We start from the raw sequence: 23,117 nt of genomic DNA, 5'->3' as shown, positions 1-23,117 counted from the left end.
TCTCTTTCTCATTTCCGACAAATTATGTTGCACCTGAAATGCAGACTGTTTCTCCCTGCACAGATGCTGCCTGACCTGCTGAGTGTTCCTAGCATTTTCTGTTTTTGATTTCCTTTTCTTGTTCCTTGGGTGGAATCCATCAGACTCTGGAGATTTATATCTATCGAGTCTCATTAATGTCACCATTAGTTTCTCTTCACATATTAAATCTAGTGAAATATTTTTCCTTCTGTTGCTGGCACTTTATTCTGTTCCTCTTGAAAGACCAACACAAAGAGATTCTTTAATATGTCTTCTATTTTATTTTCAATTACAATAGCACCTGCCTGCATCTTGACAGACCGACACTACCTCAACTGGCCTGCTTGCAAAGAATTCTACGGGGTGAGTGTGGAAGAGGGGCCTCTGACCTAGGCAGCGCTTTCACCTGAAGAGTTCTGGTCCATTTCGGCGTCGTTTTGAAAGCGAATATTCCGACGGCCGCGGGGCAGCATCGACTGATATGCTGGGACGTGCGGACACCAACGTGCAGTGAGGAAGAGAGAAGGGGCATTCAGCGGAGAGGTTCCTCAGACGCCCAGAGTGGTGAGTCTCAGTGAGTCTCCCTTGTGAGCGATGTAGAAATAGGGGAAAAGCTCCTCGATGAATTTGTCCGTGAAAGTGTAGAGATGGGACACGTCGTCGGCGTTGTAAAAAGACACCTGGCCGGCAGGATAGTCCAGGTAAACTCCTAGCTTCCGCAGTCTTCCCTTCAGACGCAGTTCAATGGGAGGGGATGTCAGGGCAGTGTAGTCTCCGTCCTGCAGAGCCAATGCCCAGACTCCGGCCTGGGGTTCTGGGGTGAAGAACTTCCGGCTCTCCTGCCAGTGGAAGGGGGCGAAGCCTCTCTTGCGGGGGACAGATGCCTTGGCCACCCCCACCTGCCAGACGGTACTGTCGCCTACCTCCACCTCCCAGCAGTGCTTGCCCGAGGTGAAGCCCTCCGAGCCCAGGACGCTCAGCCAGCGGCTGAACCTCTCCGGGTTGTCCGGGATGTCATCTTGCCTGTCACCCACTCGCACCTCCGTGCCATCCCGGGACAGGATGAGGTGCGAGTTGGCCGTTTTTGGGTCCAACGTGAGGAGAGTGGGAACTGAAACGGAAAGCAGCGGTGTCAGGGTTGGGGCAGGGGCGGGGCGAAACGAGGAAAAACACAGAGAGAGAGAACGCGAAACGTTGACAGAGAGAGAAATAGAGTAATAAAGGTGAGTGAGGAGTGAGACGAAATGAGAGTAAAATGTGTGATAGAGAGAAAAGTGCAATAAGCAGAAAAAATGAGCGAGAGAGAAACAGCAAGAGTGTGTGATGGAGAGAATAAAACAGAGCGACTGAAACAGAGCGAGAGAAAGTGAGCAAGCAGAAGAGCAATGGTAATAGTGATAGAGAGAAAGTAACAAAGAGAAAAAAGTGATAGAGAGGGTGAGTGAGAGAAAAGAGAAAAATAATGAGTCAGAGAGAGAAAAGTGCAAATAGAAAAGCAGAAAAAGAGCGAGAGAGAAAAAAAGCGAGAGAAAAGGCAAGAGAGAGAAAAACAGTGAGCGTGTTAAACAGCTCGAGAGAGAGAGAGAGAGAGAGAGAAAAGTGCAAGTGATAGAGAGAGAAGAGAACTGAAAGTGAGTAAGAGACAGAAACAGAGGCAGAGAGAGAGAGAAAAAACACAAGCGAGTGAAATATAAACAGAGTGAGTGAAAAGGAACAGAGAGCAAAGTTAAATCGCCAGTAACAAACACAGAAAATTCAAAGCAGTGTAAAAGCCCACACACGTTGTAATTCCATAGACCAGCTCACAAGGCGGAGAACAGTGGAAGGAAGGATTACAAATTCATAAGACTGCAGGACGAGACCATTCAGCCCATTCTTTCCAGTTGAATCGCATCTCTCCCACAGCAACTGCAGAGCGTTGTGGACACTGGCCCAGTCCATCACGCAAATCAGCCTCCCCTCCATTGTCCCCGTCTGCACATCCCACTGCCTTGGGAAAGCAGCCAACATAATCAGGAACCCCTCCCAGCCTGGTCATTCTCTCTTCTCCCATCCCTTCCTTCCATCAGGCTGAAGATACAAAAGCTTGGGAACCACGAGCCTCAAGGATGGCTTCTATCCCGATATTCCAAGACTCTTGATGGACCTCTTATACAATAAAGACAAACTCTTGATCTCTCAATCTACCTTGTCATGGCCCTTGCACTATTTGTCTGCCTGCACTTTCTCTGTAACTGCAACACTATATTCTGCATTCTGTTATTGTTTTTCCTTTCTACTACCTTATGTATGGAACGATCTATCTGAATGATGCGCAGACAAAAGTTTCTCCACTGTATCTCGGTACGTGTGGCAATAATAAACCAATTACAAATTGGCAGCTTGTTTCTGGCCCAAAAAGGAAGGGTGCATTGGTTCTAGGGGATGAAGCGGGACAAGTAAATTTCAATTGCAGAACATTCAGAAGAGAGTGATCATAACATAGTAAAATTTAGGCTAACCGTAGAAAAGGAGGGGTGATCCAAAGTCATTTTAATTATTTGAGGAATGGTCCATTTCAACGGATCAGGTAAATTGGAATCAAAGGGTAACAGAAAACAGCGGTGGGTGCTGCCTTTGAGGTAAAGCGGTTCAGGCACAATTGAAACTCATTCCCAAAAGGAGCAAAAGGAAGCGCAAACAAATCCAGAGCTCCTTGGAAGTCAAAAGTGACATTGAGGAAGATAAAACAAAAAAAACCGCTTATATCAAGAGTCTCTTTGTAAATACCAGCAGGAATGAGCCTGATTACAAAAGAATCAAAGGGGAATTGAAAATTAAACTAAGAGGCAAAGAGAAAAGATTAGTTGCCAACATACATGAGGATATGGAAGTGTTCTCCGGGTATATAAATAGTAGAAGAGGAGGACTTGGAGAAATGGGGCTCATTAAGGACAAAAGTGGAACGCACATGGATTACATTGCCTCAGCCTGCATTGAGTAAGAAGGTGCTCCCAACTGAAAACTGAAGGAGAGGAGACGTTGGGACACTCACCACTTTAACATTGACATGGGTATTAGGAAAATTGGATGAACTTAAAGTCAGTAACTCACCAGGGACGGGGGGTGCGGAGGGATGGAGTGGGAATCCGGAGGGAGGGAGAGAAGGATGGTTGGAATCCAGAGGGAGAGAGCGATGGTGGGAATCCGGAGGGAGGGAGGGATGGAGTGAGGAGCCAGTGAGAATCCAGAGTGAGGGAGAGATAGAGTGAGTGAGAGGTGGAGGGAGGGATGGAGTGGGAATCCAGAGTGAGGGATGGAGTGGGAATCCGGGAGGGAGGGAGGGATGGGAGTGGGGAAGGAGTGAGCAGAAGTGACAATGAATCAGTCGGGTCGGTGGCAGCGGAGAGGATGCTGACTCAAGCCCCCCGTGACCACAAAGCCCCCCTGGGCAGCCCAACAGGGCCTGGATCGAAACCTCGTCCCACAGTTTGCCCCTCCGACAGCAGAGCACATCTTCCAGTCACGATCAGGACTGGCTGCCTGCCAGAACCACACATGGGCAGCGTCTGGGCCTTTGGAGGAAATGGTAGCAGGCAATTCAACTCGGGGTGGAATCACCACGTCCCTGATATTCAGACGACCTGCAGCCCACCCACTGAATAATTGGACGTTGGTAATAGCAGCCTCTACTCCATCGAGCTCCCCTGAAGCACCACCCCAACTGCCGCCAGACACCCAGAGAGTTTTACCTGGTTTGATGTGTTTTAACATCCGTTTCCACACTGAGTACTGCAGGGGGACGTTATATCCACCCTGACTCAGATCCAGAGGCAGTTCCTTGGGTTTCCGTAAAAGGTTTCCAGACCTGTGGAAAGATATCTTTATTAGTCACATGCACTTCAAAACGCACAGTGAAATACATCTTTTGCGTAGAGTGTTCTGGGGGCAGCCTGCAAGTGTCGCCACGCTTCCGGCGCCAACATAGCATGCCAACAACTTCCTAACCCATACGTCTTTGGAACGTGGGAGGAAACCGGAGCACTTGGAGGAAACCCACGCAGACACACGGGGAGAACGTACAAACTCCTTACAGACAGTGGTGGGAATTGAACCCGGCTCGCTGGCGCTGTAATACCATTATGTTAACTGCTACACTACCGTGCCTGCCTGGAAAGCAGGGTAACAGAGTCAAGCCCTGGTGTAAGGGGAGTAATTAAGTTTATCAGAACATCATTCCACACTGAAGTTCAACGGTTCAAACAGGAGACCAGTCTGCTCCACATCCCTGTTGCTGTACAACAGGGTACCCATCTCCTCTGCATCAGTGAGAGTCAGGTATCGCTTTCCCAAGCACCCGCACTCTGTCCCGAGGCCGCCTGGAGCTCTCAGTTCTCAGCCATCATAATTCTCCTCCCCACTCCCACACCGACCTGTCTGTCCTCAGCTGCCTCCACTGTCAGGGTGAGGTTAAATGCAAATTGGAGGAACAGCCCCTCATATTCCCCCTGGGTCATCTACAACCTGACGGCATGAACATCAAATTCTGAAACTTCTGGTCACCGCTCCCCCTCTGTCCCTCCCCCCCACCTCCCATTTTCCTTTCCTCTCTCCTCCTGATCCATTTGGCCCCCGTCACCCTATCTATTTTCCCTCCCCCACACTCTCCATCTGCCTGTCACCCACGGACCCCTCCCACCGGTTCCACTCCCCACCTTAATCCCACTACTCCACACCCCACCGTCCTCTGCTGTCAGATTCCCTCATCTTCAGCCCTTTTGTCACTTGCGCCTATCGCCTCCCAGCTCCCGACATCATTCTCACTCTCCCCCCCCCCTCATCTGCCCATCACCCCCCCCCCTTTCACCTGGAATCACCTATCACCTGCCAGCTTTTGCTCTACCCCTTCCCTCCACCTTTGAACATGAGCTATCTCTCATCTTTCTTTCCAGTCCAGATGAAGGGTCTCGACCTGAAACATCGACTGTCCATTTCCCTCCACAGATGCTGCCTGGACCTGCTGAGTTTCCCCAGTGCTTTGTCTGTTGATTTACAGCATTTGCTGTCGCTTGTGTCTCCACCCTGATAGAATAGATGCTGAGATGTTTCCACTAGTGGGAGAGTCTAGAACGAAGGGACATAGTTGCAGGATAAAGGGCTGGTTATTTAAAACTGAGGTGCCAAGGAAATGTAGAGGGTAGGTTATTGAGAGGTTAGAGTAGGCTGGGAGCCAGTCCAATAGGAATTACTTCTGAAAAAGTCTGGAGCTTGTATTTCTGCACAGATGCTGTCTGACCTGCTGAGTGTTTCCAGCATTTTCTGTTTTTATTTCCGATCTCCAGCACCTGCAGTTTCTTGATTCTCAGGGACTAGATCTGCTCAGCTGTAACAAGGAGTTTTGTTTTTGTTGGCAAGTCGTATGGAAAGAGAAGAAAAAGCAGATTACATCCATCTGGATAAGGATATCAAAAAGCTCACTCACCTGTCAAATATGGTGCCGATATTCTGTAAACAGGAAGAAATGAAGATTGTCAGCGCAAAGATTAAACAATGTCAAACAAGCTCAGAACAGCCGTACATTCATAAGTACAGGCCCTTCAGCCCAACCAGTCCATTCTGAGCAGGGTGCCCACCCAACGTCCCAATTTCCTGCGTTTGGCCCATATCCCTCCAAGCCTTGCCTCGCCATGTACCTATCCAAGTGCTTCTTAAATGATACCATTGTACCTGCCTCACCCACTTCCTCTGGCAGCTCGTTCCATATACTCACCACCCTCTGTGTGAAAAAGTTGCCCCTCAGGTCCCTTTTAATCCTTTCCTCTCTCACCTTAAACCTATGCCCTCTAGTTTTGGACTCCACTACCCTAGGGAAAAGACTGTTACCGTCCACCTAATCTATGCCAATTTTAAACATTTCTCCAAGGTCAGTATAATTCAACGGTGATGTTTATCTGAAAGGAGGAAGCAGTTTCCCACAGTGCTGTTTGAAGGGCTGAGGGGTGACTGAGGTTTTCACCACCAAACTCAGTCCAGTTTCAGCACAGTGGGTACAGGCCCCGCCTCCAGCGATCCGGGTTCGATGCCAGCCTCCGGCGCTGTCTGTGTGTGGAGTCTACACGTTCTCCCTATAACCGCGTGACTTTCCCCCGGGTGCTCTGGTTTCCTCCCGCATTGCAGAAACGTGCAGGCTGGCAGGTTAATTAGCCGCAGTAGATTGTCCCAAGTGTATGGGCGAGGAGTAACAACGATGTGGGGAGAATATGTTACAGGGAAAATTAGTAGGGAGTGGGGTTGCTGTATGAGCTGGGGCAGGTTCGATGGACCAAAGGAATGTATGGAGATATGGAAAGAAGGCACCTTTGAAAATGGAGGTTTGGTGGGGTGGGAAGTGAGGGCAAAGGTTGGGAGGGGTCTTTTCCTTAGCTCCACTGGGTCCCTTGGCCCAACAGTAAACACCCTCCACCACCCATCCCTCCCACTGCCTCAGTGTGACCTGTCTCCACAAGCTCCTATGGCCCATCGGTGCAGGCAGCCACGAGAGGGTCAGCCACATACCGGCGTCTCGCCCCGCCTCGCTAAAAGGAAGCTGGTCAGGGGCACAATCAGTGAGGGGGCAGCACTGAAGGAGTGGCAGGGGGTATCGGGGGGGGGGGAGTTTTGTAGGGAGAGAACTGCAGCACGTCACGTTTGTCATACAGCAACAGGCCCTTTGGCCCAACCCGAGTCCCTGCTGGACCATCAACCACCCATTTACACTGGTCCCATTTTATTCTTCCCCCACGTTACCAACAACTCCCCCGCCCCCAAAAGCCACAAGGTAATTCCAACCTCCAATGATCACTGCAGTGAAACCTCACAGAGGCTGCGGGGTCATAGGGTTGTGGCTAATTCAAGGAAGAGCCCGAAGGCTGACACTCAATGCTTCAGGAACAACTTCTTCCCCTCCGCCATCAGGTTTCTGAATGGCCCATGAACACTACCTCGTTATTCCTTTTTTTTTGAACAATTTACTTATTTTTGTAATTTATAGTAATTTTCTGTCTTTGCACTGTACTGCCGCTGCAAAACAACAAGATTCACATCATCTAAGTCGGTGATAATAAATCTGGTTCTGAGCTGCTATGGGATTGATGGGCAAGATAGTCTCCTGCTTCGCTGTGGAATAAACCATTAGACTTTTATAGCCAATTAACCCAGCCAGTCGTCTTACCTTAAGTAAGGGAATGTCCTCCTGCGGTAACTTTTTTTTAATATCTGCTATGAGGTGACTCAGGGTGACAGGGTTGCCTCCAGTTTGAGCATTGCTCTCTTCCAGCTCTTGCAAGAAGTGCTCTTCCTGTCCTTCGACCTCTGTAGAAATGGCCTTTTCCTCCTTCTCCAGAAACTTCCGCAAAGAGTCGAAAGCAAGCTGGACCTTGTCCCGAACGGTGTCGCCCTGATTCTGGACAAAGCGACAGTGTCAGGAGGTTCTACAGCATAGTGCGGTTCTCCTAGTACTGATGCAGTGCCGGGTGTGCTGCGTCTCTGACTGGAGCTTGTTCTGCCACCTTAGGTTGGGAAATGGCCTCTACTTCAATGAAGGGTGAGGAGGAATCAGAGAACGTTAGGACAGATGGGAAAGGTCAAGGATGGGGAAGAGATCTGTGGATATTGGAAGTGTTTGAAATAGAAAGGGTCGACAACTATGTCCAACTTTAACTCGGTGCTGTTTGTAGGATTGGGAAGATCCCTCCACCGCTCCCCCAAAGGAGTGGCTTGGTTCTGTGCCTTACGAATCAACAACACAATGAGCTCCAATTCCACACAATAAGCAGAAGAACTAATGCAAAACATCAACACGCGAGTGGCAACTTCCATTTAAAAGAGAACCCATCTGCACCATATCGGGGAGGAAATAAATAGAGACAGGGGAGACTGCAGGTGCTGGAATCTGGAGCAAATAACAAACTGCTGGAGGAACTCAGCGGGTCAGGCAGCATCTGTGGAGGTAAATGGGCAGCAGACAGGCCCTTCATCAGGACTCGGTGGATAATTTGTCTCCTGAGGTGGAGAGAGAGAGAGAGATATCAAGGGCAGAGAGGTGTTGGGAACAGTCCAAGTGAATTTGAGGACAAGGTGGAAGTTGGTTGCGAAGTTGATGAAATTGACGAGCTCTGCACGGGTGCGGGAAGCAGCAACAATGCAGTCATGCATGCTGCGGAGGCAGAGTTGGGGAGTGGTGCCAGAGTTGGTTTGGAGCAAAGACCCATCTACATAGCCAACGAAAAGGCAGGCATAGCCAGAGCCCATGCAAGTACCCATGACCACACCTTCGATTTGCAGAAAAGAAGTTGTTCAGATAATGACAATACTATTATGTCCTTAGGGTATTTCTTTTGCCTTTTTTCTTACCAAACAGCTTCGGTTTTGGTAGTGAGGTTAGATTTTTTTTCTAATGAAATTATTCCAATTTTTTAATATTAATTAGTTACCATTTCTGTTTATTAATATAAAGTATTGTGATTTCAAGTGATTCAACACAACATATTTTGTAACATTTTGTCTTTTGTTTTATGTACTTTGTATTTTTTATTTGGAATTAATAAAAATATCAAAAAAGAAAGAAAAGGATAAGCACAAGTTCTGCCAAGTGAAGGAGAGTGCTGGTGGAGAGTTCAGATGAAGGGTTTCGACCCAAAATGTAGTCTGTCCATCTTCCCCCACAGATGCTGCCTGACTCGTTGAGTTCCTCCAGCAGTTTGTTTCTTGTTCAAGGAAATAAACATGTTCATTTCCAGCAATAGCCGATCTCCAGCTTCAGATCCATTGTGTAGTAAGCCTTGGGAATGGTGGTGCTGGATCAACAGATATCTGCTTCACCTTCTCCTGCATCTTCCCATTCATCTACACGATTCTCCAAATACTCCTCGAGGAGCAGTGCTGCAGTTGTACAGATGCTGCCTCACAACGCCAGAGACTCTGGTTCGATCCTGACCTCCGGCACTGTCCGTGTGGAGTTTGCATGTTCTCCCTGTGACTGGGTGGGTCCCCCCACCCCAGGGTGCTCCAGTTTCCTCCCACATCCCAACGATGTGCGGGTCGGTGGGTTAATTGACGGTTGTGAATTGTCCCCATTGTGTAGATGAGTGGTAGAATCTGCGGTGGTGGGGGGAGGAGTTGATGGGAACGTGGGGATATTAAATGGGATTAGTGCATGTTTAGTTTAAAGTAGTGCTCGATAGTCAGCACGCACTTGGCAGGCTAAAGGACCGATTTCTGTGCTGTATCTGTGACAAATTTTGAGCTTTAATTCAACCTCAGTCACTTCCAGCAACGTGGCCACCGGGCTTGAGTGACAGAAAGATTAACCAATCAGGTTTTGAAAAGAAAATTGAAAAAAAACTGCAGATGCCAAATAAAACAAATACAGAAGTTTGCAAAGACTCAGCAGGTCAGGCTGAATACGTGGGAAGAAAAACTCGAGTACTTCCAACATTTTCTCCTTGGAGAGACGAAGGATGAGGGGGGACCTGATTGAGGTGTATAAGATGATGAGAGGTATTGATAGGGTAGGTAGTCAGAGGCTTTTCCCCAGGGTTGAACTGGTGGCCACAAGAGGACATAGGTGTAAGGTGCTGGGGAGTAGATATAGAGAAGACGTCAGGGGTAAGTTTTTTGTTTTTACTCAGAGAGCGGTGAGTGTGTGGAATGGGCTGCCGCCAACGGTGGTGGAGGCGGATACGATAGGGTCTTTCAAGAGACAGTTAGATCGGTATATGGAGCTCCGTAAAATAGAGGGCTATGGGTAAGCCTAGTAATTTCTAGGGTAGGGACATGTTTGGCACAGCTTTGTGGGCCGAAGGGCCTAAATTGTGCAGTAATTCTTCTATGTTCTATTATCCGCTTTTATTTCACGTTTTGAATCTGTTTCTAATTACGAGCCGCCCAATCTTAAACCCACCAATCACATCACACCACTGACCCTCCTCAGTCTTACTCTGCCACCTGACCCTTGCATTGCCTTTACTGAAAAAAAGCCTCCAGGCTATTCAGTCTTTCTTGAGAGTTACCGATAGTACGTTAGCAAGGCTTCATTTCAACTCCATCAGTGCCTCACTTCAGAATCCTTGAATGATAGAAAATTAATGACACGGGGAAGCTATTCATCGTGTCTGGGACAATCTCCCTTCTAGCCAGCCCAACCTCCCTTCTGGTACAAGGTCCAGCAGAGCTCCTCAAGTTCTCATCCAAGTAAATTTGGTGAAGAGTTTGCTTCAGGTCATTAGTTCTTATCCTCAGCCAACCTCTGCGTGAAAAGTGATTTCCTCATCTCCCTTCTAATCCTTCTACCAATTCATTTAAATATGTCCTCTGGGCCTTTGAACCTTCTGCTGAGAACACAAGAAAAAAAGTAGGCCACTCGGTCCATCAAGCCTGGCCCACCATTCAGTATGACCATGGCTGATCTACCCCAAGCCTCATCTCCTCTTCTGTGCCAGTTCCCCACAGCCCTCAATTCCCTGCTCTTTCTAAAAATTTGTCTACTTTGATTACCTCCCAATGATCTATCCTCTGGGATAGATTCCAGAGATTTGCCGCCCTCTGCAAGAATAAACGGAAATAAAAGTCCTTCCTATAAACTATATGTAGGCCTTACACATCCCAAGTAATCCCATTCTTGAGTGGGTGAGTCCAGGACTAGAGGGCACAGTCTTAGAATTAGAGGGTACCCATTTAGAACAGAAATGAGGAGAAATTTCTTTAGCCAGAGGGTCATGGATCTACGGAATTCATTGCCACATACAGCTGTGGAGGCCCGATCATTGGGTGTTTAAGGAGGAGATTGATAGGTATCTAATTAGTCAAGGTATGAAGGGATATGGGGGAAAGGCCAGGAATTGGGGCTAGATGGAAGAATAGTTTAGCTCATAGCAAGGTAGCGGAGCAGACTTCATGGGCTGAATGGCCTACTTCTGCTCCTTTGTCTTGTGATCTTCTGAGCCTCCCCCAACCCAAATAAAAACAATGCTAGACTTTTTCCCAGGGCGACAATGGCTAACATGAGGGGGGCATAGTTTTAAGGGGATTGGAAGAAGATATGAAAGGGACGTCAGGGTATTTTTTTTATACACAGAGAGTGGTGGGTGTGTGGAACACACTGCCAGCAGAGGTTGTGGGGGCAGATACATTAGGGACATTTAAGAGACTCTTAGATAGACACATGAATGATAGAGAAATGGAGAGCTATGTGGGAGGGAAGGGTTAGGTAGATCTTACAGCAAGATAAAATGTCGGCACAACATTGTGGGCTGAAGGGCCTGTACTGTGCTATAATGCTCTATGTTTATCCATAGCTAAATCCTAGTAAATCTCCTGTACACCCCTCCAAAGTAGTCACGCCATTCCTTTTGCTGTATAAACAGAGGAAAGAATCACTAGAAGCACAGTTTAATCAAGATTCTGTATGTTTAACATCGCTTCATTGCTTTCCATCTCATATTCTGCTTGGATTTTTTTGCTTTTATTTTTATCTTTCATTGAACTGTCACCACTTTCAGTGATTTGTGGAGAGACCTCTGATCTGTCTGCTTCCATAACCTAATAAAACTCTGATAATCTGGCACTCTCAGGACGTTGACACCCTCAGTAGTGTAATAAACCTTCCAGTGAACAAGGTTCAGTCATCTCTCACAAGGAGCGATCTGTGATTGCTCTGAAGCCATGAACTCTTCAGACTCGTTCATTGTGTAACATCGCTCCTCAGCATTTCCTAGGCTGATAATCCAAATCCTATTCACCGTTTTATTGGTTCATCATCAGCTTTGTTAACAATTCTGCACATATTTCTATTTGTTTTCTGCATTAATGTTGAAATAATCCCAAACTACTGATTTTCAGTGACACCCTACATCAGGTGAGATATGAAGTGAGCATCAGAACAAAAACCCATTTGAAGGAATAGCATAAAATAATAAGGATTAATGTCTGTTTCATTGATTAGAAACCATTGGATCAAGTAGGGATACAACTTGCTGACTAATTGACCACACATTGTGTCAGTTGAGAAGATTGGTTTGGAAAACTCTGTCCACTAGTAAGAGCCTCCACCCCACTGCCTCACCTTCAGGTCGATGAGGTTCATCTGCTCGTCGCGTCCCACATTCTCTGCTGCCTGACTCTCCAGGTATTCCAAGGTTTGCTGAAGTTTCGCCTGTGAAAGCACAAAGCCGAGCCAAGTTAAACTGGGAAATGGGAGTCACCCAGGTTCTGTTTGTCAGATTTACTGGTCTTCTGTTGGACCAGCCTACTTTCACAGAGGTGCCAAAGTGCCAGGGTTCAGTGTGAAAATTGGGCATTGGTGAGAACTCACTGCAGGCCCATTAACTGTTGGGAATTTACAGCATTCATATCATCTCATTTTATTACAAGGAGCAGGAGCAGGCCACTCAAGCCTGCCCCACCATTCAATATGGTCATGGCTGATCTGCTCCAGACCTCAACTCCTCTTTGGTACTGGATATTATTGTCACTTGTACCGAGGTACAGTGAAAAACTTGTCTTGCATACCGATCATACAGGTCAATTCATTACACAGTGCAGTTACATTGGGTTAGTACAGAATGCATTGAGGTAGTACAGGTAAAGACAATAACAGTACAGAGTAAAGTGTCACAGCTACAGAGAAAGTGCAGTGTAATAAGGTGCAAGGTCACAACAAGGTAGATCATAAGATTATAGTCCAGCTCATTGTATAAGGGAACCATTCAATAGTCTTATCACAGTGGGGTAGCAGCTGTCCTTAAGTCTGGTGGTACGTGCCCTCAGGCTCCTGTATCTTCTACCCGATGGAAGAGGAGAGAGGAGAGAATGACCTTGGTGGGTGGGGTCTTTGATTTTGCTGGCTGCTTCACCAGGGCAGCGAGAGGCATAGACAAGAGTCCATAGAGGGGAGGCTGGTGTCCGTGATGCACTGGGCCACGTCCACAGCTCTCTGCAGTTTCTTGCGGTCCTGGGCAGAGCAGTTGATGTACCGGATAGGATGTTTTCTATGGTGCATCAGTAAAAGTTGGTGAGAGTCAAAGAGGATAAACCAAATTTCTTTAGCCTCTTCTAGGATATCTTTATTAGTCACATGTACGTTGAAACACACAGTGAAATACATCTTTTGCGTAGAATGTTCAGGGGGCAGCCCACAAGTGTCGCCACACTTCCGGCGCCAACACAGCATGCCCACAACTTCCTAACCCGTGCGTCTTTGGAATGTGGGAGGAAACCGGAGCACCCGGAGGAAACCCATGCTGACACGGGGAGAACATACAAACTCCTTACAAACAGCGGCCGGATTTGAACCTGGGTCGCTGGCGCTGTAAAACGTTACGCTGACCGCTACACTACCATGCCTGCTCCTCATAGCCTTCAATTCCCTAATTGTTCAAAAGTGTATCTACCACCTCTTTAAATACCCCGAGTGATCCAGTCTCCACAACGCTTGGGGGCAGTGAATTTCAGAGATTAACCATGTGAGAAGAATTTCCTACACACCTCAGTTTTAAATGACCACCCCCTAAATATTGTAACCTTTGTCCCCTCAGTCGAGACTCTCCCACCTGTGGAAACATCTTGATATCTATATCTACCCTTTCCAGCCCAATTAGGGACTTATCTGTTTCAAAAGTTTCACCCCAAGACTTCTAAACTCCTAGCGAAATCACATTTCTTAACCCACCTGTGATAGGACCACCCTCTTATTCCAGGAATTGGCCTGGTGAATGCTCAGACTGCCTCAAAGTCAACGGCTGCCTTTTAAATTGAAGGTGCTGTCGTACACAGAGAAAGTGACAGCTCTCTTTTTTCATTTTTCTTACACACAGCAAGGTCTCACAAATAGGAAACAGCTATATACTAGCGTAGCAGTTAGCGTAACGCTGTTTTAGCGCCAGCAACCCGGGTTCAATTCCAGCCGCCGTCTGTACGTTCTCACCATGTCTGCGTGGGTTTCTTCCAGATGCTCTGGTTTCCAGCTGGTGTTTCTGCTCAGACGCAACCCTCCTCCCAATCCTTTTCATTCTGATTCACCACCACATTCCTTCACCCCCTCACTTCTCTTCAAACACCAGTCAACTCCCCGGGTCCACTGTGGTGCCAAATGTCACATCCCATCCACTCCAAGTAAAGAAGTTTCAGCACAACTATCTGGGGGATTTATTGGTGTCCATCATATCCAGACTCAAGAAAAGCTCCCCCCACCCCCCACTATCAGACTCCTGAACCAATCGCCTCTTTCACATCCCCTTCCCGGTTGTGCTGCCATGTTCTCCGACTCTTAATTCTACCCCTCTTGTTTATTCCGTTATTGTTGCTTTAGCGTCTCTTTTTGCACTACAACCTTTGCACCACTCTGTTGTTTTGTGCTCGTTGCTGTGTTTATTGTTGTATTCATTAATACAATGTATACTGTTTACTCTTTCAGCTTCACGCAAGCAAGGAACTTCATCGCACCCTGGTGGAGATGACAATAATTTAAACTGAATCCAAATCTGCTTCCCCACTTTGGACTAGCCCCGCGTGGAAATATCTTCCAGTTCTGTCCACCTGAATGTCAGCATTTCAAGCTAAAGATTACTCAGTCTGGATCTTAACCCATTTCTGATGTTGACATAGAACATTACAGCACAGTACAGGCCCTTCAGCCCACAATGTTGTGCCGACATGTTATCCTGCTCTAAGATCTATCTAACCCTTCCCACCCACATCACCCCCCCCCCCCAATTTCTCTATCATTCATGTGTCTATCTAAGAGTTTCTTAAACGTCCCTAATGTACCTGCCCTTTTTCATCCTTTATGTCTAACTTATTCAATAAGGGCACTTCCCTTGTGCAAACACAATTTCCCCCTCTCTGCTGCAAACGTTACACAGCAATATGAAGACTTGGAAACCCTCCCCAACTGGTTACATTTGCCCACCATCCATCCCTTATCTGGTTCCACGTCACCATCACTACTCATCAGAATCCAGCATCTGAAGTCCTTTGTTGACTCCACTTATCCCCTTCCAGCATCTGTCCCTTCCTCACCCCCCCCCCCCAAACACACCTGGCTCCATCTGACCTCTTTTTCACCTTTCTTCTTACCTGCTTCTACCCATCACCCACCAGTCACCATCTCCCAACTCCATCCCCCCCCCCCCCACCTGGGTCCGTCTGCCCATCACCACCCACCTCACATGGCTCCACCAGCCCCCTGCTTCACCCCTCCCTCTCACCTCTTTAACCCTGCTATCTTCCCTCTACACTCAACCCTCATGCAGGGTCTCAACCCAAAACTTCGACCATCCCTTTCCCTCCACAGATGCTGCCTGACCCACTGAGTTCTGCCAGCAGTTTGTTCTTTGCTCTGTTTGGGAGTCATGATAGTCTGGCATCTGGATCTGTTAAGAGAAAGGAATGAGGCAAACGGACAGGTTCAACTGCCCAAACTAATGGATTTTAAAAAGGCATTATTGACTACACAGGTGAATTTCACTGCTCTACTGGGGCTCAGACTCCCTCACTTCCCTTCACTTCACCCAGTTCTGCTACGCGCGCTCCTTTGATTCTGACCTGCTTCCATTTCCCACACTCCCTTTAAACTTACCAGGGCCTTGTTACCTGCGCTACCTTTAAACTTAGGATCCACTGGAAAGTTTATTATTCTACTGTGTAACATTTGAAGAAAAAGTGAATAGTCCATAAAATTGGCTAGTCTGTCACCAAAGTCCCGGCTATGCCAGATTATCAGAACTTTACTGTAGTGCTATCAGAATAGTTATCCAATTTAAATACAAGTGATTTGGAGCAATTTGATATTATGTTTTAACTGCCAATCTCATTGCTAAAAACACAAATGTTTCAAACTGTAACTGACTGACTGCTGATTTTCCCAGTAATTCTAAGCTAGTTTGGTAACATTGAATGACAATGATACAAAACTAACAAATCTTGCAGACCACGTGGCCGTAAAATATCGTAACCATGGTAGATAGCTGAGTTTTGCTGATGTTTTACATTGTCAGCTGCCCAGAGTTTTTGAAAACTGTTACTACAGATGGCAGTGCAGTAGGTTTCACATCACACAATCTCCTTCTATGTACAGGCGACCCCCACGATACAGGGGAGGGTGCAGGGAGGTGTGCAGAAGGAGGTTTCATTCCTTGAAAACAGTCAACATCGTGATTTTCCTTCGTCATCTGTGCAAGCATCAAGAAGTCAGAGTTGAAAAATAATAAATTTTGTGTTTATTTACTCCTCCCCCCCCCCACCCCCACCCCATATGTTTTGCAAGAGCAAATTTGTATTCCATATCACAGATTTTTGGTAGTGATTTGTGAATTCTACAAGGGCAAAATTCCATTAGCCGATCCCGTCATAATTTGGTGGGGGGGGGGGTTGGGGTTCGTCTGTACAGTAAAACTCTGATAATCTGACACCTGCAGGCCTTTGGTGGTGCCAGACTAGATTTTCCAGACTTTTGGATGTGAATAATCATTTTAATTCATATTTTTCATTCATTTAAAAAACTTTTATATTGCAGTATTGTACATTTTCTAACGTACCCAGTGAATTCAAAAGAGGTACAGGACACAGGGTTCTGACAAGCTTAGAGGGACCACAGGACATGGGACCCCAACAAGTTGAGAGGAATCACAGCCACAGAGGAGCCAGATTTGAACTACTGTGATTTCAAAACAATTGGACTGCAGACAATCAGAATTCTTATCTATTGGGTTGCTATTGGGCAGGCACAGTAGTGTAGCAGTTTGCGTAACGCTTTACAGCACCAGCGACCCAGGTTCAATTCCCGCCACAGTCTGTAAGGAGCTTGTACGTTCTCCCCGTGTCTGCGTGGGCTTCCTCCGGGTGCTCCGGTTTCCCCCCACATTCCAAAGATGTATGGGTTAGGAAGTTGTGGGCATGCTATGTTGGCGCCGGAAGCATGGTGACACTTGCAGGCTGCCCCAAAAACACTCAACACAAAAGGTGCATTCCACTGTGTGTTTCGATGTACATGTGACTAATAAGGAGATCTTATCTTATCTCAGAGGAGAAATTTATTGAACATTTTAAAGCAATTGCTCAATGGATGTGTGTGTAGGTGTTGGAATCTCCAACTAATGCACAAACCCCAGCACCAAGCTCCCCAACAATACAGCGCCAGTTCCCTGCCCTGACACCCCCCCCCCCTCATAATGTTGGCATTTCAGTGTCACCCTGAAACACACAGCTGCAGGCAAAGTCACACCAATCCAACCCTCCCACCTACTGGGCCTCTCTACCCTGTTCCCCCATGCTCACCAGAACTAGCTTTTCTATCGAGCTCCTCTTATAAGCATCCTTAGACAACCCCATAAATACACACAGCCCTGGGGAACACCCTGCAAAAACACCCCTCCAAGTACTCAGAACTCTGCATGACCTTTATGTACAAAAATCCCACAGAGACCATTCCACTCTCTAACACCACCCAAATACCCCATACAAATTAAAACAGGAGGACATAACGATAGGAGCAGGCAAAGGCCATTTGACCACTTTCCATTGTGTTGTCATTTACTTCAGCACTATTTTCCTAAACTAATCAAATATCCTTCGACATAACAGGGAAAACGGCCCTTCGACCATCTGAATCCTCACTGACCACCAACCTCCCATTTACACAAATCTCATTCTTTATTTAAATTCTCCCTATAGTCCCATCAACCTCTCCCCCCCCCACACCCAGATTCCACTCACCTACACACCGGGGGGGGAGGGATTTACAACGGCCGATTAACCTACTGACCCGCACGCCTTTGGGATGTGGGAGGAAACTGGAGCACCCCGGTGGGGGGGGGCGGGGTGGGAACGACCCACACAGTCACAGGGAAAACGTGTAAACTCCACACAGACGGTGTCGGAGGTTGGGATCGAATTTGGGTCTCTGGAGCTGAAGGCAGTGGCTCTACCTGCTGAGTCACTGTGCTGCCCATAAAGGGAGAGATACAACACAGAAACAGGCCCTTTGGCCCATTGAGACTGCTGGCTATCAACCAAAGGGCACCTCTTGTTCCGCCCCCCCCCCCACCACCACCACCAAAAAGACTTCTGGCCATGTCTACAATGCAACATGTAGCTTTCTAGGGTGACTTGTAAAGGTGTGGATTATTTTTATAAGTGAGCAACTTGCAGGATGGTAAACTACACCCAGCATTCCCAACACATGTAGACTCCCCCTGATAATCTCCCCATCACAGCCTTATCTCTGCCTCTAAGTGCCCAGGACAAGTTCATACCCCTGCATCTCTCTGAAAAATTGTTGCAACCAAGTCCCCTAAATCTCATAGTGCAAAGTCACAGCTAGGGTTTGCACAGAAGCATGTCTGCAGATTAAAAATAGCAATTTAACCCTGGCTCCAGGCAGGAATTCCAATGGATTTCCACTGTTAGTATTACTCTCCAAGAGCTTAAATACTCTTCATAACCCCATGAGATAAGTGTGGGGAGGACAGAACGCCAGAATCTGGGCACCTTACTGATGCAGGACACTTGGGAGCACAACAGCACAGAATTGGGTGTTCATTTGATGCAAGGATTTTGGCTGGTGAGGGACAACAGATCCCATATCTTACTCTGCGTGGGTTGCACACAGTGCATATGACTGGAGGGTAACTTCGACCTTGCATGCTGGCAAACAGACCACAGTATATTTCACTGAATACATGCAAATACAGCACAACTGCGATGCACTTACAGGAAGGATGTGATGGCAATGGAGAGGGTGCAGAAGAGATTCACCAGGATGTTGCCTGGAATGAAGGGCTGTGGTTACAAGGAGAGATTGGATAGGCTGGGTTTATTCTCACTGGAACATAGGAGCTGAGAGGTAACCAAATGGACGTTTATAAATTATGAAGGGCATGGAGAGTCAGAAGGGCAAGTGAATCTAGAACAAGACGGCAAAGGTGCCAGGTGAGAGGGGAGAAATTTAAAGGAGATCTGAGGATAAATTTTTCATACAGAGGATGGTGAATATCTGGAACGAGTTGCCAGAGGTGGTGGTAGAGGCCATTACAATTAGGATGTTTAAGAGACAGGATAGATAGATTATTCTTCCCCAGTGTAGAAATATCAAACACATGAGGACACACATTTAAAGGTGAGAGGGGATGTTTAAAGGAGATGCGTGGGGCAAGTTGTTTTTTGTCACAGAGAGAGCAGGGTGCCTGGAACAGGCTCTCAGGGGCAGTGACGGGGTTAAGGGGAGTTTTTTAGACATGAATATGCAGGGGATGGAGGGATGTGGATCATGTGCAGGCAGAAGAGATCTGGTTTAAGTGGCATAGTATTCAGCACAGTGGGCCGAAGGGCCTGTTCCTGTGCTGTACTGTTCTACAGGGAGTTTGGACTTGATAGGCCTAGAAGGATTATGGGTCAAATGGGAGTGTTGATGGGTATCACGGTCAGAATGGACGAGGTGGTCCGAAGGACCTCATGATGTAAGTTCCTACGCCTCTTACGACGACCCCGCGGGTTCAACGTACCTTAAATCGCTCGGCCGCCTCCTTTATCGGGATGTTACGACAGTCCGGGTGCTCCTTGGCACTTCTGTCGCAGACCAGCTTCAGGTGATCCAGGCAGAAGCCGGTGTAGGGCAAGTTGTGCTTCTCGCAGTAGTCCTGCTCCCCCTCGCTCAGCTCCAGGATCCTCTTGAGCGTCTCCACCATCTTGGCGGCTAACTCGTTGTCCACCACCTCCACAGGAGTGCAGCCGGCCGAGCACGTTGGGCAGGACACCCTGCCATTCCTGTCAACCTCGAGTTTGCTCACACACTCCCTGCACGAAGTGTGGCCGCAGCCCAGGGTCACCGGCTCCTTGAAGAAGAGCCCACAGAGAGCGCAGGTGACCTGCTCCTTCAGCTTGGCGATCTCCTCATCACAAGACATGCTGCCCGCTCCCAGGACCGACCGCCCGCAGCTGCTCCGCTCCCCGTCTCCGGGACCGAGCGATCTTCCCAGTCTCGGGGGAGGGGGTGCGAGAGGGAGGAGCGAGGTGGGTTGTGCGGGGATCCCATTGGCCAGCGTTTGATTGGCACCGGTCACCGCCCCGGCGGCCGCCCAATGGGAATCCTTCCCATCTGGCCCGCCGCCTCGCCCATCGTGGGCACCCAAGGTTTCCCGCTCGCATTCCGCCGGTCATCCGGGACGCGCAGGAGGCCATTCGGCCCTCTGGGTCCCTGCTGACCATCAAGTAAGTGAAAATGCCAAAGGAAATCTGCAGATGCTGGAGGTCTGCAACAGAAGATGCCGGAAATACTCAAGAGGGCCTCGTCTTTTTTATGATTATTCATTTATTCATTCAAGGGGCGTGGGTTTCGGAGGCTGAGTCAGAATTTAATTGCCCATCGCTAGTTGGTGGTGAGCTGCCTTCTTGAGCCGCTGCAGTCCTTGAAGTCCATAAACCTGTCAGGGAGGGAGGTTCCAGGACTTTGACCCAGCGACGGTGAAGGAACGGCGATATATTTCCACATCGGGATGGTGTGTGGCTTGGGGGGGGGCAACTTCTGGGCGGTGGTGTTCCCCAGGCTTCTGCAGCCCTTGTCCTTCTCGCTGGTAGAGATGGTGGGTTTAGAAGGTAGCAAAAAAAAAACCAAAATGATGGAGGAACTCAGTTGGTCAGGCAGCATCTGTGGCGGGAAATGGACAGTCGACTTTTAAGCTTGAGACCCTTCATCTGGACTGAAAGATAGAGGGGAGATAGTCGGTATAGAGGTGGAGGGGAAGGGTGGAGCAAGAGCTGGCAGGTGATAGGTGGATCCAGGTGAGTAGGGTTGATAGGCAGATGGAGGAGGGGAGAGTGGGTGGAGGCAACAAAGGGCTGCAGAGGATGAAATCTAATAGGAACAGAAGGTGGAGCATGGAACCAAGTAAAGGAGGTGGGGAGGGCAGATGGGAACAGTGGGGGAGGAAAATTAGTGGGGGGGGTGGTGTGGGTGATAGGTGGGTGGTGGAGGAACTGAGTAGATCAGGAGGGGAGGGGTAAGGGACAGAGGGTGAGCAGCTTACCTGAAATTGGAGAATATAGTGTTCATGACGTCGGGTCGTAGACGACCCAGGTGGAACATAAGGTTCCTTCCCACATCCCAAAGACATGTAGGTTGGCAGGTCAATCGTAATTTGCCCTTGGTGTGTAGGCAAGTGGCAGAATCTGGGGGAAGTTGATGGGAATGTGGGGAGAATAAAATGGGATTGGTGTAAATGGGTTGGTACGGACTCAGTGGGCTGAAGGGCCTGATTCTGTGCTCTATGACTCTAGATTAACTCATCATGGGATGTAGCACTCCCAAAGCTGGCAGGTGGAAGGAATTCCATTTCTTCTCTTTGAGGATAAAGTTCAACAAGTTTTCTATCGCCATGCTTGTTGTCATTCTCGCTGCACAGTTTAATATCCGACCTTCACTGCCAGGAAGTATAACATCATCTGTAACTGATTGTCCAACAGTATTTTATTTTTATACAGCACAACTGTCACATCAATAAAGTTTTCACACTTAAAATCATCGGTTTGGAATGTTGGTTTATGAATGTTTCCTGCCTTTAACCCTGACACCCTTGGTACACTCACTGAAATGTCAAAAATAACATCATCTGCTTGTTGCTGTTAAAGGTCATCACTCATGATGGGGATGCAGTAATGGAACACACAATCTTTCCCCCTTCCCCCCACGTAAACAGCAGCTTCATCCCAATGTATAAATTACAAGGGTCTGATTTCCAATTAATTGCTAATTAGGTTATTATTGATCTGGTCAGTTTAAAGGGAGTGTGGGAAACAGGGCCCCAGTGGGTTTAAAGGGAGTGCAGGAAATGGGGTTTCAGTGACTTTAGATGGAGTGCAGGAATCAGGGGCTGGTGAGTTTAAAGGGAGTGCAGGAAACTGCATCAGTAAGACAAATGCCAAACCATCAAATTATTGGTGTTTTATTGTATTTACCTTAACCATTTAAAGGGCTGAATTGAAGGAAGATTAATGACTCAACAAAACTTAACTATCCCACCTCTGGCTGGCCATCAGTTTTACTAACTTGAGACACAAGAAACTGCAGATGCTGGAATCTGGAGCAACAAACAAAATGCTGGAGGAACTCAGCGGGTCAGGCAGCATCTGTGGAGGGAAATGGACAATCGACGTTTCAGGTTGAGAACCTTTATTTGGGCTGATTCAATGATTTGTCCTGATGAATGAAGTCCAGGTACACTGGTTGGAAATCCAGCAATCTAACCAATGAAGTACTGTAGCCAACATGTTTCTGTTGCCTGGCACTTCCAGTGAAACTGTTAACATGTTCAAGGAGAATGGATTTACTGATACATTGAAACCACAGTGCATGAACAACCTTCATGAACCATCTACACTGTAGCGACAGCTAGTAACTGCATTACGTACTGAATACCAATGACTCAATTTCGAAAGTAATTTATTACTTGTGAAACACCTCAGATACTTTGGGGTGTAAAAGGTGTCAGAACAGGTTGTTAATTTCCAAATTTACTAATGACATGAAGGAGACCATTTGAGTCTATGCAAAGCAATCCCATCCCTTCCCCTCCCCTAATTTCCCTGTAACCTATTCCCATGTTATTCGCCCCAGATTCCCACCAACTCCCCCCAGACTCTGCCACTCACCCACACACTAGGAGCAATTTACAGTGGCCAAGTAACCCACCAAATTGCACGTCTTTTGGGATATGGGGAGGAAACCGGAGCACCCAGGGGAAAACTCACGCAGTCACAGGGAGAACATGCAAGCTCCACACAGACCGCGCCGGAGGTCGGGATCAAACCTGGGTCTCTGGAGCCATGAGGTAGCAGCTCTACCAGCTGAGCCACTGCAGAGGAGACCACAATGAGTGCCAAACGCGGTACACCAAATTGGAATTTCAATGAATAACTCACTGCTTCACCTACAGGGAGTGTTTGAGATCATGTATGATAGGAGGAAAGAGGCAAGAGGGTTTAGAAGAATGAGAAGGGATCTCATAGAAACCACAAAATTTTCTCAGGACTGGACGGACTAGAATCATGGGGGGGGGGGGGGGGTCCCAATGGCAGGAAGCCTGGGACTA

The 23,117-nt window shown here is 47.7% G+C and overlaps 1 protein-coding gene across 1 annotated transcript; it reads right to left on the bottom strand.

Moving 5' to 3' along the window:
- Positions 1-569: 569 nt before the first annotated feature.
- LOC127585957 (E3 ubiquitin-protein ligase TRIM39-like) lies at positions 570-19,937 on the bottom strand. Its single transcript, XM_052043713.1, has 6 exons — positions 19,536-19,937; positions 12,101-12,190; positions 7,211-7,441; positions 5,483-5,505; positions 3,753-3,868; positions 570-1,132 (listed from the first exon to the last, which is right to left on the bottom strand). The coding sequence occupies exons 1-6, from the start codon at positions 19,935-19,937 to the stop codon at positions 570-572; spliced, it is 1,425 nt and encodes a 474-aa protein (XP_051899673.1).
- Positions 19,938-23,117: the final 3,180 nt, after the last annotated feature.

Source organism: Pristis pectinata, chromosome 34 (assembly GCF_009764475.1).
Source record: "Pristis pectinata isolate sPriPec2 chromosome 34, sPriPec2.1.pri, whole genome shotgun sequence".
In the NCBI taxonomy this organism is placed as follows: Eukaryota; Metazoa; Chordata; class Chondrichthyes; order Rhinopristiformes; family Pristidae; genus Pristis; species Pristis pectinata.
This window is presented reverse-complemented; position numbering and strand designations above follow the sequence as displayed.

Bases quoted from the DNA above. Each gene is read 5' to 3' on its own strand.
- LOC127585957 (XM_052043713.1), bottom strand. From the start codon at position 19,937: ATGTCTTGTGATGAGGAGATCGCCAAGCTGAAGGAGCAGGTCACCTGC. The intron at 12,191-19,535 runs GTACGTTGAACC...GTGCTTTCACAG, and splicing joins AGGCGGCCGAGCGATTTAAG to GCGAAACTTCAGCAAACCTT. The intron at 7,442-12,100 runs GTGAGGCAGTGG...CGCTTTGTCCAG, and splicing joins TGAACCTCATCGACCTGAAG to AATCAGGGCGACACCGTTCG.